Source organism: Thunnus albacares, chromosome 1 (assembly GCF_914725855.1).
Source record: "Thunnus albacares chromosome 1, fThuAlb1.1, whole genome shotgun sequence".
In the NCBI taxonomy this organism is placed as follows: domain Eukaryota; kingdom Metazoa; phylum Chordata; class Actinopteri; order Scombriformes; family Scombridae; genus Thunnus; species Thunnus albacares.
The window spans coordinates 26,012,087-26,028,686 of record NC_058106.1 but is presented as its reverse complement, the minus strand read 5'-3'; the positions used below and the strand labels follow the sequence as shown (position 1 = coordinate 26,028,686).

Sequence of the window (16,600 nt, the reverse complement as noted above, 5' to 3'; positions counted from 1 at the left end):
TTAAACAAAGCAGTCTCTACTCATGACCCTTCATTATACAGTATGGTTTTGGTGTCTTATCTTTTTTAGGCTGTTTTATTTGAAGTATTTTTAGAAGTCATAAAGGGGTAAAAAAAAAACAAAAACAGTATTTCACAAGGAAAAAACTCAGAGAAAAGACAGAAAAACTAAACATAGTTTTTTCTTTCTTATCTCTTATCTAATTATCCAATGACTGCCTCATATGAGACGTCTTTGAGAACCACTGCTGTTAAACACATCTACTTTCTGATGAAGGTACTTGTAAGGCTGACACTGATTTTATCTTCCCTCCTCACACTTGTTTCATACAGAACCAAAAGCAGAAAGTAGAAGCAGATAAATATTCATATTACTGAATCCATTTGACCAAAATATTAGTAACAATCACTCAGCACTATAATCCTTTCAAAAGATTGCTGGCTTCCAAGATCTCTAAGTCAAAGAAATCCTGTGTAATAACCACGTAATAATCAGCTGCGGATGAGACGGCACTACACGTGTGTGTATGTGTTTGTAGTGTGTGTGCATGTGAGCACACCTGTGTTGTGTAAGCTGCTAACCTACAGACTACTACAGTCAGCAGATTTATGAGATTTCTCAACACCGCCATCATCATCCTATTAGCAGGTGTACAGTAGCCAGTTACAGATACTCTACTGAGTGTGCTTGAATAGATTTTTACAGGTTCTGATAGTTTTGTTTATGTTGATGCAAAGTGAAAATAAATCATCCCTAAACCTTTGTCAAATACTCTTATGAGACCAAACTGAAACAGGAATACATTTTTTATTTAGAAAGGTTTTTTTTTAAGATACATAAGCTACATTTATGACCTTCTAGGAAACATTTTGCACTCTTTTATCTACCAAATCCAACTTAAAAATCTACAGTAGTTCACTGTCTATTTTCCCCAACATGAGTTCCTCTTTAAAAAATCTTCTGATCTGTGTGTTTTCATTTTTGAATGTGAAGAAAAGACAGGAGGTGACATACAGGTAGAGGTTAAGTTTGTTAGAATACACCTGGTTACATCATATATATCATAATAGATTTATCGGTTTTTATGATAAAACCCAATACAGATCAAAATATAATTTAATCAACAAAGCATGACAAATCATGTTTATAAAAGCACTACACAGCACAGAGATTTACAAGTGGGCCAGTGATGCTGGTTAAGCTGAATACAAGTGGTTAAAAAGCTATTAAATAAAAAATAGAGTCACCGTTGACCTGTAGACACCTGCTCCTTCTTTGAAACTGACTTGTTTCATGATTATGGGGTGTCTGTCTCTCTGTTATAATCTGCTTTTCTCATTTCAGTGCGTTTAGGGTGAAGATGACTTTTCCTTCGTAGGGGTCGTAGTAGTTTTCGTAGCTGATCTTGTCAGAGACCACTCGGCACTGGATCTTGGCACTTTCCTTTCCGACCAGGTTGAACCGAACAGCCACCAACGGGTTGATATAGGTGGGCTGAAGGAAAGAAGAAAAGAGGCAATGCAGACCTTAGATTTTTTACTTTTTTTCTAGGACATTGTGTTGATAATATGTCAGAATTTGACTAATTTGATCCTTATTGTGACACATTGTGACATATAAATGCAAAGACTCAAAAGCATGTAGAGGCTCAAACCCAGTCTGGACTTTTACACATGATTGGGTTAACCCCGGGCAAATATTAGATGTGGCAATTGATTGTCTTTTTGTAGTTACTTGTTCAAATACAAGTTTATTTGTTTTTTAAGATCTTTTTGGGGGGCTTTTTGTCTTTATTGATAATGTATATAGTCGAGGGGCAGAAGGAAATGTGGGGAGAGAAAGGGAGATGACATGCAACAAAGGTCCCCAGTCGAATTTAACCTGGAACATTGCAGTTTTGTACGTCTAAGCATCAACTATCATCTAATACCAACATTTGTTTGGATTATGACCCTTTAAAATAGAGGGTTATGTTTACTCATGATTCCTCAGCATGTTGCATATATCAACAGGTTGTGACCGATACGACAAAAAGATAATTCTTCCCTCTAAGATGTAGGAAAAGTACATTGTTTGAATGACTTTTATGGGCCTCAAAGAGTTAAAATTATCTAATAATTCATGAGACGTGTTTTTTTTTTGTTTTCTATCCTGTTAACCATCTTGCAACCCCTCAGATTCATCGTGCGACCCCCTGTGTGAGTCCTGCCCTCCAGGTTGGGAAGTGTTGCCTTTGGTGACTGTGACGCCCTGTTAAACACACTAAACAGGTAATAAAGACCTGCCTTTAGGCCTTTATCATTACAGTTTATAATGTGCATATAACACATTTGCAATTAGTGATGTTACCACAAACCAAATGACAAGTGATCCAGGGAAGTTGCCCGCTTTGTCTGGACATTTTAATGACAAAAACAGATGTTGATGTATGACATATAAATACAGTACTCAGGGTGTTGCTTAGTGGGTTTTTTTGCTTACCTGTGCTAGATTTCCGTAGTATGGAAAGTAAGAGGGATCCAAAATTCCCCTTTCAGGGAAATACTCAATTTTTGCCACATTCTCCTGTCCTTCCTAAACATAAACACACACAGAGACACAAAAGTTTGGCATTTTTAAGAAGAGGCATTCTACTGGTTTTAAATATAAAGATCAGTTTATTTGCCACAGGTTGTACTTCTCAGCCTGTGAAAACAGCTGCATAATGTCTCCTGTGGCTAAGGAGGAGCTTTCTAAAGTTTGTGGAGCACATTTTTAAAAGAAAGTCCAAGCTACAAACAGGGTTGTGGAGTTTGAAAGATGTAGGCATTTACCAGGAAGAAAATATGCTATAGAGTTGCATTATCGGAAATGTAGGATTCAGAGTTTGCAGAGCTGAATCAATATTAGGGACTCAAAGTCAGGATATCTCAGCCTTTGCCTCATCAATTTTGATAATTCTTTCTTTAGGTTGTCTCTCACAAGCACTTCAACTTAATGGAAAGTGCAATACTAAATTGCTGGAGTACAACTTAAAAAAAACCCATAAAACTTAACAGAGTCATTTTCTTGGATGCATGCATACTGTTAAATTCAGTGTTTGCGGTTGTTGCTCACCAGTATGGTGCAGTTGACATATGGGGGATTGTCGGTGTGATTAGAAGGCAAAAAGCCAATGATCTGCAGAGATAAAACAGAAAATTTACCGTCAGTCTTTGTTATTTACATGTGATGTAAAAACTGATTTCATTTACTGCAAGATCCAGTCTTTAAGAGGGATCAATAAAACCAACCCTGTTCATCTTAATGATGACACAAGGCATGGTGCAGTTATAGCCGAAGGTTGGGTCCTCAAGTCCTGAGCAGGGTCCCAGCATGCTTTGGGTGAAGGGGCACGCCCACTTGGTGTGGTGCGGGCCAGTGAAGGTGTTCTGGATGAAGTACTTTCCCTTTGTGCAGTTGTAGTTGTTACATTCTTGCTGCTTGGTGTCGTTGTACGCTGAAGGAGGGAGACACAAAGAGAAAATCTATTTGAAAGTTTGGCCACATTAAAATTAGATAATTTTCCAATAGTGATCAAGTACTGACGCTTCAGGAAGTTATGAAGGATGTTGGACATCTTCATCCAGCTGGCTTTGTCTGACCTGTTGTAGGCGAGTACCACATGCTCGTCTGAGTAAGTGTCGGGCCACACCATCACACCTGCAGAGACGAGCAAATAGAGAGATAGTTAAAAGTCACTGAGGTCTGATTTAAGTGTTATAGCTCCTTGTTGTTGTTGTTGTTGTTGTGTTACCCGGAGATTTTAATCGGTCTTGGTAGTCCGGAGCGTACGGATCCAGGGTGTACATGAGCACCCAGATGGCCAAAGAAAAGAGGCCCGTCATCACCACATAGAAGGCCACATAATACAAACTGATGTACACTGTGAGGAGAGAGCAAGATACAGACACACACAGTCAGGGTTGCCTCTGGTGCTGTAATATTTCTTATTTTAAAGCTTCACTCATTTCAACGCTGATCAATTTGGTTGACTTTTTCATACCTGAGCATGAAAATGAACACACAATACAGAAAAGAGAGTAGAAGAGACAAAAAGAGATGCAACTTTGCTCCCTGTATTTACATTATACACTAGCAAAGCTTTTATGCTTAATGTAAAAACACTCTTTGCACAGAGAGAGTGGTTACAAAGGTGTATGTCCACATTGGCAGAGGTCAAGGTGCCCTCAATTTAATCTGATCGGAAGATCAAACTGAGAGGACGGACTCTTGCAAACCGCAGAAACCAAAGCTTATCACAACATTTATCACTCTCTGTACACACGCAAACCTTGCTGTGGTGATAATTAAAAGGACAGAAAAAGTCACACAGAATACACACGATTACACTCTGTGTAAGTGAGCTCACGTGTGTGTGTTTGTTTCTAGTAGCGCACACACACACACACACACACACACACACAGCTGCATGTACGTGGTGCAATATTTTACAATTCAAAGCCAAGACTGTGAATCATGGCCCACAGAGGCCATTACACTATATATTCCACTCAATCAGAATATTTTGATGACCCTGTCAAGGTTTATGATTTTTTTCTAGAATTTATTTTCATATAAACTTGCTGAAGTTTCATTCATTCAAGTTTTCGAGCATGCCTTCACTTCAAATATTTGGCAAATATTATTTCATCTGATATTTTATAGGTTGACCTTTGTTCCAGATGGATAAAACAGAAACACCATTCAGTGCAATTGCTGACTTGATTAAATGATATGTTTATTATATGATTATATGATTTTACAAGTCTATCTTAATACAATACTCAGATGTCTATATGTACGTTGAAAGTGTTATTGGTCGCTCTTATTATTCCTCCTGCTCATACAGGTTGTTAAGAGGATGATGCAGGACAAACTCCACATTCCTCTTACAAATATACAGTTTTTTTAGGATTTCCTCTCTGTCCTTCCCGGACTGTGTTTCCTCGCTGAGCTGCGGTGAAGGGATGGTAACACAAAGAGGGAATTTCACACTAAAAAGACTTTGGATGACACCTACTTAAATAATGGCTTCACGGCCAATAAGGAAAGGAGGACTGATGTGACAGTGACCAAGAACTCTTTTAACAAACATCTGGCATGTGAATGTTGTTTTAAGACAAACTTGAGAAACCTGAAGCTATTATTTATTTATTGAGACTGTCAGATGTGTTTATTGCAATCGAAAGCTCATTTTGAGTTTTTCTGTTAAGCAAATGAGAGGCCAGATAGCTGCTATCAACGTTGTGTTAGTATTGATCCCCTAAACTATAAAATTATGCAATGTTGCAAGGAGGAAACTCTCAAAGATAACACATCCCAAACAAGGAAAACTGCACTGGTAAAGATGAACAGTAGTCGACCTTCATCATCACCGCAAACTACAGCCTCATAAATGACAGAATGATCTCACTAAAAACCTCTGACACAAACAAACATGAGCGTAACCAGGCAGGTTAAGGATATATTCCAAAAGTTTATCTGTTGCATGAAAAATTTGTTTTATTCCTACCCCATTTCTCGGGTGTTCTTCCCATTAATGTCCCATTCTCTGAGTTCCACACAAAGCGGCCAAAGTCTTCACAGCGCTGCCCACAAGTCCTCTTCTCCTTCAAGGTGGCCATGTTGAATCTGTGTGCTTCCCGGGATCCGCAGTACTGACAGGGATCTTCTTTTCTTTATTCACCTCTATGCTGCACTTCACTCAAGAAACCAACAATAATATTTGCTTCTCCTTTCTCTCCCTCGTGCTAATGTCTTGTGCCCTCTCTTATTCCCTTTTTCAAGTAAAAAGCTAAAACTCACTCCCTGGATGTCGCTCCAGAGTGTGATGTGTTATCTCTTATTCAGTATTTATAAGGCCGAGATAAAGTGGGCACGCAGAGGAGGGCCAACGTAGGAACAGGTAAATATCCTCCAACGTCCTTTACTCAGGATCACCTTGAAGAGCCAGAATGACTTCAGGAAGAATCAAGAGTAAAACGAACAGTTTAGTTTCTAATGACAACAGTTAAAACACAACACAGATTTAAATAATTGGTACAATGAAACATAGATCTCCACAGCTACTCTGTATTCAGAGGCCTGTTAAATTGTCTTCTAGCCATGTACTGATGTGAATTTAAAATACAAGAGGATACAGTTCAGTACCAGCACAAAGGCCTGAGTCATTTTGGCTCCTGGACACGGGAAGAGTCTGAGTCTGTTTGATTCCTCTGCACTTGGACTAATAACTAATTTGGGCTTGAAAGAATGTACTTTTCCTTGTGTAATAAAGAAGAAATTTCAAAGTGAGCAGATAACAGTGTGGAGAGAGGAATCATAGTTATGTAAAAAATAAAAAAAAAAAACAGTGAAACATGATCTTAAAAAGTTCCCAGAGGCCAAGGTGACATCTTGTCCAAAACCCAAAATGTATTTGATTTACTGTGACTGAAATAGGCAAAAAACAAACCAATCCTCAAATTAAAGAAGCTGGAACCAATTAATGTTTTGCTTTTTTGCTTGATAAACGACATAAATAATTGATTATCAAAATTGTTAATTATATGATAATCAACTAACTGAATAATCAACTGTCTTATCAATAAGAAAGAACACTGATTGCATACAGTATTACTCGTATTTTGGGGGCAATTTTGCCTTTATAAGATTGTACACAATGGAGAGCTGACAGAAAACAAGGGGGGAGATCTAAGGTCCCCAGCTGGTCTTATCATCTTTACCCCTCATCTCCTCTTCATCCCAGAATCACATTCTTACAACCAGAAACCGTGAATTTGAGAGGTTCACAGTTTTAAAGAGAATTATTTGAGGAAACCACAATAAAGGTATTTGGATTTCAGTTGGATATCACAGAGTTTTTATTCTCTTACATCTTTTGTTGTTATTTGTGTCGCACCGGTGTTATAAAGTGCATTACACAACACAAACAAGAACAATGATAAAAGGTAGGCAGAAACCAGTGAAACAGACTAAAATATGCAGCATATAAAACACAATAAGTAAAGTGAAGTATAAAAGGCATACAAATTATTGACAGGTGAATTAATAAAAATGTGTTTGTTTTGTGATTTAGAGAAGATGATAATTTGGCGGGCAGGTCATTTCAGAGCTGAGATGTCCTGGAAGTTTCCTGTAGTCTTAAATCTAGACACAGGAACATCCATTCAGGCTGTGTACAGGTTGGTTAAGTATAACCCAAAGAACCTTAAAACTAATCAATAAAATCTTAAAATCATTACTAAAAGAAATATATAACCAGTGTAATGATTTTAAAAGCAGAGTAATATCTTACTCTGCTTTAGTACATATTCTGTACTAAAGGAACCTGTTGAGTGCTTTCTATTTTACACTTCTTGAATCAGGAGAAAGACAGTTTAAACTTGATAAAATGACCTCAAAGGTGAAAGACCAGTGCTCTCTACAGAAGCACGATGTAAACACTGTGACCACTTCTAGCTTTTCTCTCTGCGACAGCGGCTTCTGTGAGCAAATTCCATTCATTACCAGCCCACTACATGCATACCACATCTATCCCTCCTCTCCCTCTCTTTCTCATTTTCATTTTCATCCTGAGTCTTCATTTATTTCACTCTTTGTTCCCTTCTCTTCTGCAGGTGTGCACATGTGTTAGCACAGGATAAAGCATTACAGAGTTACAGAGTGGATAAATCCCTTTGGGGAAAGGTGATGAGTCAGGTAGATCTGCATGTGTGTCTGCATGTGTGTCTGCATGTGTGAGAGAGGAAGAGAAGGGACTCTCGGGTTTAGTGATATCCTCACTGAGGGAACCACTGAGCTCTGTGTGGCTGTCGGTGCGACACGCTTTAACTTCTGCCTCCTTGTTGCACCTTTTCTCTGTAGCTTGTGCTGCATTACACACATTTTTTCTTCCCTCCTCCTCACCTTTCCACTGTGTCACCATGGATATTGGTGGCCTGACAACAGTGGTGGCCAACTCTGCCTACATCTCAGCCCGCGGGAGCTTTGATGGCACCGCCAACCCTGCAGCCAACCGAGACAAGAAGTACCATTCACGCCTCAAGCTGCCTCACATCACAGTCTGCGAGGGTCTGAGAGAAACCTTAGACCTCGGCTTCCAGTCGGTTTGCGTGGAACAGCCCATCGGCAAACGTCTCTTCCAGGAGTTCCTTGAATCCAACAATGAGTATAAAGGCCCTTGCCGCCTGTGGAAGGATATTGAGGAGTACAACAATGCTGAGGATGAGGACAGAGTCAAGAAAGCCAGCAAGATCCTGTCCCGGTACATGGAGCCTGGGGCCAAGTATTTCTGCCCCTTCCTGCCAGAGAATGGCATCACAAAGGTCAAAGAGAAACACCAGGAAGCCGGGGATGATCTATTCAGTGAGACCATGGACAGTGTGATGGACTTTCTCAAGGAAGTGCCCTACACTTTCTTCCTGGAGACCATGTACCTGAAGAGGTTTCTGCAGTGGAAGTGGCTGGAGATGCAGCCAATGGAAGAGGATTGGTTTTTGGATTTCCGCGTTTTGGGGAAAGGGGGTTTTGGGGAAGTGTCTGCCTGTCAGATGAAGGCCACGGGGAAACTGTACGCTAGCAAAAAGCTCAACAAGAAGAGGCTGAAGAAGAGAAAAGGCTATGAGGTAAAGAATCAGACCATGACTAGCAATCTCAGCAATTTAATTGCACAAGACTATTTTTCAGGGACATTACACATTAGAGTTTGTGCAGTGGTTTTCATTTGGAAACATATTTGTGTTGTAGTTTTCCTCTTATCTTCTTTGTGTATCTGTGTAATCCTCTCATCTAAACAACGGTCATTAACTAGATGGGGCCTCGCAGACAACGTTAGGCACCTTTGGCTTATATGATTAGTACCCTCAGCATTAGAGCATTTTGATCTCCTTATAAAGTGCCGATCCCCCCATGTTTATAAATGGAGCAGCTCTGCAGTGGATTCCTAATCTTCTGCTTAGCACCAAAAAGAGAAACAACACACGTGCAACTTTTGAAATGTTGCTAAATTACAATTTTATAGGTTAGTTAGTTTATTGTGTTGTAATCCAAGCCTGTACGCACTGTAGAAGCTGATATTGTCGTATATGTGAAGTAGTGGAGTTATGATGGTGAGCTCTGTGTACTTGTTCACTGTAGGAAAACATGCCCTTTTTATTAATGCAAAGGATACCAGAGTGATCATGGAGAATTTATTTGGTTGGACCACCAAAACAGATTTGCCTTCCTACAGTATGTTTTAATATGTAGTTATCTTTATTACACTTTGACTTTAAAGGATAAGTTCACATTTTTCAAGCCATTGAAACAGGTTTCCTGTTCGTACTAGCCATTAAGAGATCCCTTTCTAATGTGTTTCCAATGTAAGTGTTAGAGACGAAATCTACTGTCCTCATTTTGTGAAACAATGTATTTAAAAGTTTATCTGAAGCTAATATGAGGCTTCACCCATTTAAATTAGTCAAATTAAGTGTTTTTAGTACAAAATTCCCTTTTTGTGTTTCCCTGTTGAGCTGCAGTGGAGGGATAGTAACAAAAAGACAGAATTGTATACTAGAAAGTTTGTAACTTTAGAAGATACCCACTTAATTTGACTAACTTAGATAAACTTTTGAACACGTTTTTGCACAGAAGGAGGACTGTGGATTTTGTCCCCCGATCACTTATATTGGAAGCACAAGGTGGTGATCTTTTAATATTAGTATGAACAGTAGGAATGTTTAGAGCAAAACCTGCATCAGTGTTCATTTGGTCACCTGACTGTTGTTTTAAGTGAACCTGTCCTTTAAAGTGTTTATTCCAAATACAATTAAAATGTTTGTGTGCTGAAATGTTGCATTCAAATGCAATCATCATGCAAATTCAATTATTTCCATAAAAGCCTGTGAATGCTACGCTCTTGTGCAGCCAACGAAGTGTTGGATGTTGGAGCCTCCTGAAATCACAATACCCCACTTCCATGTGGGAAACACTACTGACAGTATCACTAGCTAGCCAGACTATACTGCCAGAATGGTCCAGTGAGTCAGTAGCTTTCCAGGCCACCAAGGCCATTTTGAAAAATGTTGGCCCTTACAAGTGAGGCACAACTAAAGTTGCATTGAGCACAGCTTTTGTTAACCAGTTAAGCGACAGCAAGTGCCATATTTTAATGTAATGTGATAATGTTTATAATTTAATCATGCCAAACTAATTAGATTAATGATGCACATGTAAAGACAGACATGTTTGTGTTTCATCACTGTGTCCAGTGTCTAAATATGATACCTAGAGTGCCACTTCTCTCAGAGAGTCTTGGTTGCTCTCTGAGAGAAGTGGTGTAATATGCCGACTGCTGTCCTCTTATGGTAGGGGGCGATGGTGGAGAAGAAGATCCTGGCACGAGTTCACAGCAGGTTCATTGTCTCCCTGGCTTACGCCTTCCAGTCAAAAACAGAGCTGTGTCTGATCATGACCATCATGAACGGAGGAGACCTGAGGTTAGATCATTTTCACTCTAATTCACTGACATGCTGCCCACACCGTCTCCTGCTGGTATTATTAAGTATAACATTTTCTTAGATGAACCCTCTCTATCCCTCCCATGCCACTAGGTATCACATCTATAACGTGGATGAGAACAACCCAGGGTTTGAAGAGCCACGGGCCTGCTACTATGCTGCTCAGATCATCCAGGGCATGGAGCATCTCCACCAGAAGAGGATCATCTACAGAGACCTCAAACCAGAGAATGTGCTGCTGGATAATGAAGGTCAGACACTTGTGTACAAAACACTGATGTAGTCTCTGAGGTGCTGCCTGAAGTCTTTTATTGAGGACTACTTCTTCTCACAGTCGTTGTGCTGTTGGTCATGTGAAGGTAGTCAGCTCTGTCAAACTGAAGTTATGATGACTCTACAGGTATATTAAGAAGCGAATTTGAACCACTAATATATTTAATTAAAAACAATCATTTGACATTTTGAGAAAAAACACTTATTCACTTTATTGCAGAGAATTACATGACAAAATTAAAATAAATTAAATATGAAGCTGCAGCCAGGAGACAGTTAGCTTGGCTTAGTTTAGCATAAAGACTGGAAACTCGGAAACAGCTAGCCTAGCTCTGTCCAAAGATAACAGAATCTTCCCACCAGCACCTCTAAAGCTCACTAATTAACACATTATATCTGTTATATGTTTCTTTAATCTGTTAAAAAAAAAAACTGAAACATGACAAGTTGTGGTTTTATGTAGTGTTACATGCCAGACTATTTTTTTGGCCAGGAGCAGATACTTCCTGGAGTCGGGGACAGAGCCAGGCTAGCTGTTTCCCTTTGTTATTAGTCTTTATGCGAAGCTAAGCTAACCATCTCTTGGCTCCAGCTTCATATTTGGCGCACAGACATGAGAATGGCATCAATCTATTCATCTAACTCTCATCGAGAAAGCAAATAAGTGTATTTCCCAAAATTATGAACTATTCCTTTAAAAAAATAAAATTTAAACACACAGCCACTTGTGAATGCTACAACAGATATACAAGCAGATAATAACACTGTAGCCTTTCACGTTGATATAAGACATGTATGTTAGGGTTAATACTCCTGTCAGTGCCCCTGACCAATACTAGCATAAAGAACTTGAGTTGGTCCCCCCACTCCTAGTGTATAAGATGGGTCAAATGCAGAGGATAAATTTTGTTTCAATGTATGTGAGTGCTGGAAAATGACAATAAAGTGAGTCTTAATCTTAATATTAATCTTGACTTTAAAAATATGTCTCATTCTTGGCCTCCCGAGGTCAAATCACACACATGCACTCACTCACTCACATTCAGCTCACACTTACAATACAAACTGTGTCTTACTTCTAACACAAGGACATCTTTGAGTTATCGCACTACTACAGGCTAACGAGCCAGAGACGTAGTGTGCGGGTCAACATTCGTATCTGTGACGTGCACAGCTCTTGACTTTACCGTGGTGTTTGTTCTCATAGGTAATGTCCGTATCTCTGACCTTGGTCTGGCTGTGGAGCTGGCTGATGATCAGTCCAAAATCAAAGGATACGCTGGGACTCCAGGTACAGATGCAGATAATTAGAAGAAAAAGTAGAAAAAAATGACCAAATTGCCTGTTTGTAGCTGCTCTGAAAGCAGGATTTGTGTAAACTTTACATAGCTCTTCAATATTTATCTTTCTCACAGTGTAATTATCACATGACATTTACTCTGTCCTATGTAACACCACATGCTGTGCACACTTAGGCTACTGTAGCTGCAATTACCACGTTACCTGATTGACTGGACTGAAACTAACCTGCCTTGTTATAATAGAGCAAATATCTGCCCTTAAATAGCCATATGTGCTTAATCAACATGAATAGATAAAGACAGTGTTTATGCATATAAGCTACATCTGTTTATTAGCAACTAAATTTGGCATCACAAGTAAAAGTGCAGAATATCCTCTTTTCAGAGTGTCAAATTATGAATACAGTCACCTGTAAGTGGAATCATAATATTATAGCCGGTCCAGGTGATACTACATAACCACACTGTATACTGCAGTATTGCAGATATACTAATATGTATGTAGTTAAATGTATAGCAATCTAATCTAATCTTAAAAGTACTGTGGCATAAGTATTATGCATAAACTGGTATTATGTCACACAAAACGAAAATACTAAAGTAAAATACATGTTCCTCAAAAGTGTAAGTACAGCACTTGAGTATATGTACTTAGTTACTTTCCACCTCTGAGTACATCTAGGAGCCGCAGCTTTATTATACAACTCTCCTTTATTGTTTGACTAAAACCTGAAACTTTACAGGTAAAACTCTGTGGATTATAATTTAGAGAGATAATGATTTACTTTCTGAAGTCACAATTTCTCTTTCACCTGCAGGTTTCATGGCACCAGAGCTGCTAAAAGGAGAAGAGTACGACTACTCTGTAGACTATTTCACTCTGGGTGTCACTCTGTATGAGTTTATCGCCGCTAAGGGACCTTTTAGGACCAGAGGAGAGAAGGTAAATTCGCTCTGTATGAACTCATTTCAGAGCATTTTTTAAGCTGTTGTCATATTCATTGTCTACTTTAAACATGCTCTGTAGGCTCTTTTGATCTGTGTCATTTATCATCTCTTTATCAACTCTTTCCTCTCTCTTTCATGTCATGTTTAAACCAGTTTTTACTAAATCTGTCAGCATGTATTTAAAGATTTGGTGGCTCAACTTCGCCCACTTGTGGCCTGATGCTGACACTGCTGTGAGCCCTCATTTGATCATACATCTGCACATAAGACATGCCGTTAATGTACATCAGTATAGAAATGTGCATTCTGGAGGATTTATAGTGTTATTTTAGAGCATTTTCTGATGACTGTGCATTAATATTAGCCTGCTGACAAATGATATATAACTAATAAATAAGTTCTTGAGTTTTTAATGCATTTCTAGTTTATTTACCCACTCTAAAGAAGAAATGTGTTAAAGTTGGAGTAATGTGAAAGAAGCCATGTGCAGTTTAGACTAAGTGGGACAGCAGTAATTATAATAGTGCTATAGTTATGAATTCATCTTCTGCTCTTTGTGCTGTTTCAAGGTGGAGAACAAGGTGCTGAAGAAGCGGATTCTCAACGACCCCGTGACTTATCCAGAAAAGTTCAGTGAGAACGCCAGGACCCTCTGTGAGGGTCTGCTGTGCAAAGAGGTGGACAAGAGGCTCGGCTTCAAGGATGGGTCATGTGACGAGCTCAGGGCGCACCCCTTCTTCAGCGAGATCAACTGGAGGAAGCTGAATGCAGGTCTGTGTGTGTGTGTGTGTGTGTGTGTGTTTGTGTTTGAGTCACTAAGATAGAAATGCAGTTTTATGTAATGTGTCATACATGTAAGTCGCTGCCAGTGTTTTGTCTGCTTACTTCAAATTATCCTAATGTACACAGTTGTCAGTTTTATTTATATTCTAACTACTTAACATTGGTTTTGAAAGTTTTCCACGACTTCATACTACCCAAGTATATATTTTTTCATACTTTGCAGTGTAGCATTTACAAACATCCTTCGAAAAACTGGTGAATTTTCACATTTGATCTTGAAGAACGGTTGTTTTTTAGATGATAAAATTAACTTGTGCTGTCAGCTACGTGTTTAAGTAACCAAAAAACCAAATGTGAAAAATTATTCAGCAACACTAACTGACTTATTCTTTATTCAATCACAGTCCATCTGAGAAGGATGAATGAGGATTTCACCAGTACAGAGTTTTGTAGTTTTATCACTTTATTCGCAGCTTTTAATATTTACCTAACTACTATTTTATGACACTATTTTGTGGCTCTGTGTGTGGTAGTTCATGCTGTTTGCGTTAGATTCTGTTGAACCTGAAATGTTTCTGTGTTAGCGGTACTACAACCTTCAGATGCTGATACATTCATGTGTCTCTGTCATTGGTTGCATGGGATAATCGTCCATCTTGTAGGCTGCAGAATGAATGAAATGAAACACTTTCAGAATCCCTTTTGATGATCTCCAACATGCACACTGGTCAAACATGTTTCTTTGATGATGAGACGTTGTTTGGAGCATCCTGGTGGCTCAGTTGATTTAGGCTCTCAGACATTTTGGTATCCAGGGTTGAAATGTGGCCTGAGAATTTTAACTAACTTGTCTGTTTGTGTCTTGACGTCTGCGCCCTCTTGTGTCTCCTCAGGGATTCTTACGCCGCCATTCGTGCCAGACTCCAAGACAGTTTATGCCAAGAACATCGATGATGTCGGGGCCTTCTCCACGGTTAAAGGCGTGCAGCTGGAAGACAATGACAATGCCTTTTTTGATGAGTTTGCTTCAGGGAACATCTCCATCCCTTGGCAGGAGGAGATGATCGAGACAGGGATCTATGGTGAGCTCACAGTCTGGGGCCCCAACGGCAACTTACCCAACGACCTGCGACGTGAATCCATCCTGGAGCAGCCGCCCAAAACCTCCACCTGCACTTTGTCGTAAGAGGCCACACAGTGCATGAATAATTCTGCATCAACTTTTTTTTTTATCAGTCAATCTAACTTTCTTTCTTGAGCACTTTTCGTACAAGGTTTCTGTACAGTTGTGCTACAGAAAATATAATCAAAGGTTTTCTTCACGAGCACTCATCAGAGTCCTCACAGACAAGATGAAATACTTCTTCAACCAGCACTTTTTTCCTTTTTTCAATGGTAGCCAAGGTTTCACAGTTGATGAATACTTTAACAACTGTTTAGTGTAAGAACTGTTCAGTTCATGTGTACTGATACTGTCTTTGTCTTTAGTGCACACTTTTGTTTTTGTCTGTTTCTAAAAATGCAGTACTGTTGATATTTTTTGAGGTATGAATTATCGATTATTATGTGTGTGAACTGTATTTAAACAGAGTTTTTTCTATTATTTTGAACGTACAGTTTAATATGACCAATAGATTTGATAAAACACAACACAAACATGTACCTGTGAACACATTTGTTCATATTTCTACTGTTTGCTTCTGCAGTTTGTGTTTTTTCATGTTGCAGCTCCAGAAGTGTAAATAAGCTTGTATCCATACTGCAGAGATGTTTATGAATTCAAATAAATATTTTGCCATTAAAGTCACCATGTTTTGTGTGTGATCATGTGAGTGGCACATTAATAAGTGTAATTCCTCCACCTACAGCCAAGCTCCATCCCAGACGCAGCAGTTACGAGCAGGCGACTCATTTCCGTGGCACATGTGGCAGCATTCACACGTCTTACTTTTTATATTAAAAGCTGATTTCTTTTTACAGCTTATAGTCCAGCCAACATGAATCACAGAACAAATTATGTCTACTGTTAACTAACTGTACATGAACAGTATGTAGAGTTTTGAAAAGATACGGAAAAGCTTTGACTTATTCACAATAGTTTGTACACACACTAAGTTCAGTCTGAAAATAACTGTAATCTACTGATTACTCTCAATTCAGTGGTTTTGATTAATGGTTGGTATTGATTCATTGGTCTAGATAATGTCAACAAAATATGAAAAATTCCCACTGTAATTTCCCAAAGTCCAAAGTGACTTATTCAAATTGCTTGTTTTGTCCGACCAACACTCCAAACCTCAAAGATATTCAATTTACCATCAAATAAGACAAAGAAAATCAGGAAATCCTCACAAATGAGAAGCTGAAACTGTCTGACTCTGAAAAATTACTCAATTATCCCCAAGACATGTTTTAAGACATAAAAAATACTCTTCTTTGAATAATAATTTGTGTCTAATATGGTTTTTCCACAAAAAAAGTTCAATTACCTTGTTAAAATCCTTAAAATTACATCTACATCTTGTCTCTCATTGAAAAAGAGAGAAATTTTCCTCCTTCGGCAGATGAATGTGAAAACATCCCTCTAGTGTCAAACTCTGCACATCCATCATTCTGCACAGTGAAGCTCAAACATTCAACTGAAGTAACAAGAAGAAAAACACATTTTTGAGTGGAGGGAGACTTTAAATGATTAATAAATCATCAAAATAGTAGCTGCCAATCAATTAATTGATTTATCAACTAATTATTTCAGATTTATACTATTTACACACC

The 16,600-nt window shown here is 38.8% G+C and overlaps 2 protein-coding genes across 2 annotated transcripts; one reads left to right on the top strand and one right to left on the bottom strand.

Annotated features, from left to right (window-relative positions):
- Window positions 1-788: 788 nt before the first annotated feature.
- On the bottom strand, window positions 789-6,390 carry LOC122982721 (potassium-transporting ATPase subunit beta-like). The gene is made up of 7 exons (XM_044352239.1): window positions 5,534-6,390; window positions 3,776-3,904; window positions 3,568-3,681; window positions 3,273-3,478; window positions 3,097-3,159; window positions 2,482-2,574; window positions 789-1,494 (listed from the first exon to the last, which is right to left on the bottom strand). The coding sequence occupies exons 1-7, from the start codon at window positions 5,643-5,645 to the stop codon at window positions 1,336-1,338; spliced, it is 876 nt and encodes a 291-aa protein (XP_044208174.1). The 5' UTR covers window positions 5,646-6,390; the 3' UTR covers window positions 789-1,335.
- Window positions 6,391-7,825: 1,435 nt separating this feature from the next.
- On the top strand, window positions 7,826-15,632 carry grk1a (G protein-coupled receptor kinase 1 a). Its single transcript, XM_044360907.1, has 7 exons — window positions 7,826-8,648; window positions 10,372-10,499; window positions 10,614-10,771; window positions 12,001-12,084; window positions 12,913-13,037; window positions 13,612-13,813; window positions 14,719-15,632. The coding sequence occupies exons 1-7, from the start codon at window positions 7,947-7,949 to the stop codon at window positions 15,009-15,011; spliced, it is 1,692 nt and encodes a 563-aa protein (XP_044216842.1). The 5' UTR covers window positions 7,826-7,946; the 3' UTR covers window positions 15,012-15,632.
- Window positions 15,633-16,600: the final 968 nt, after the last annotated feature.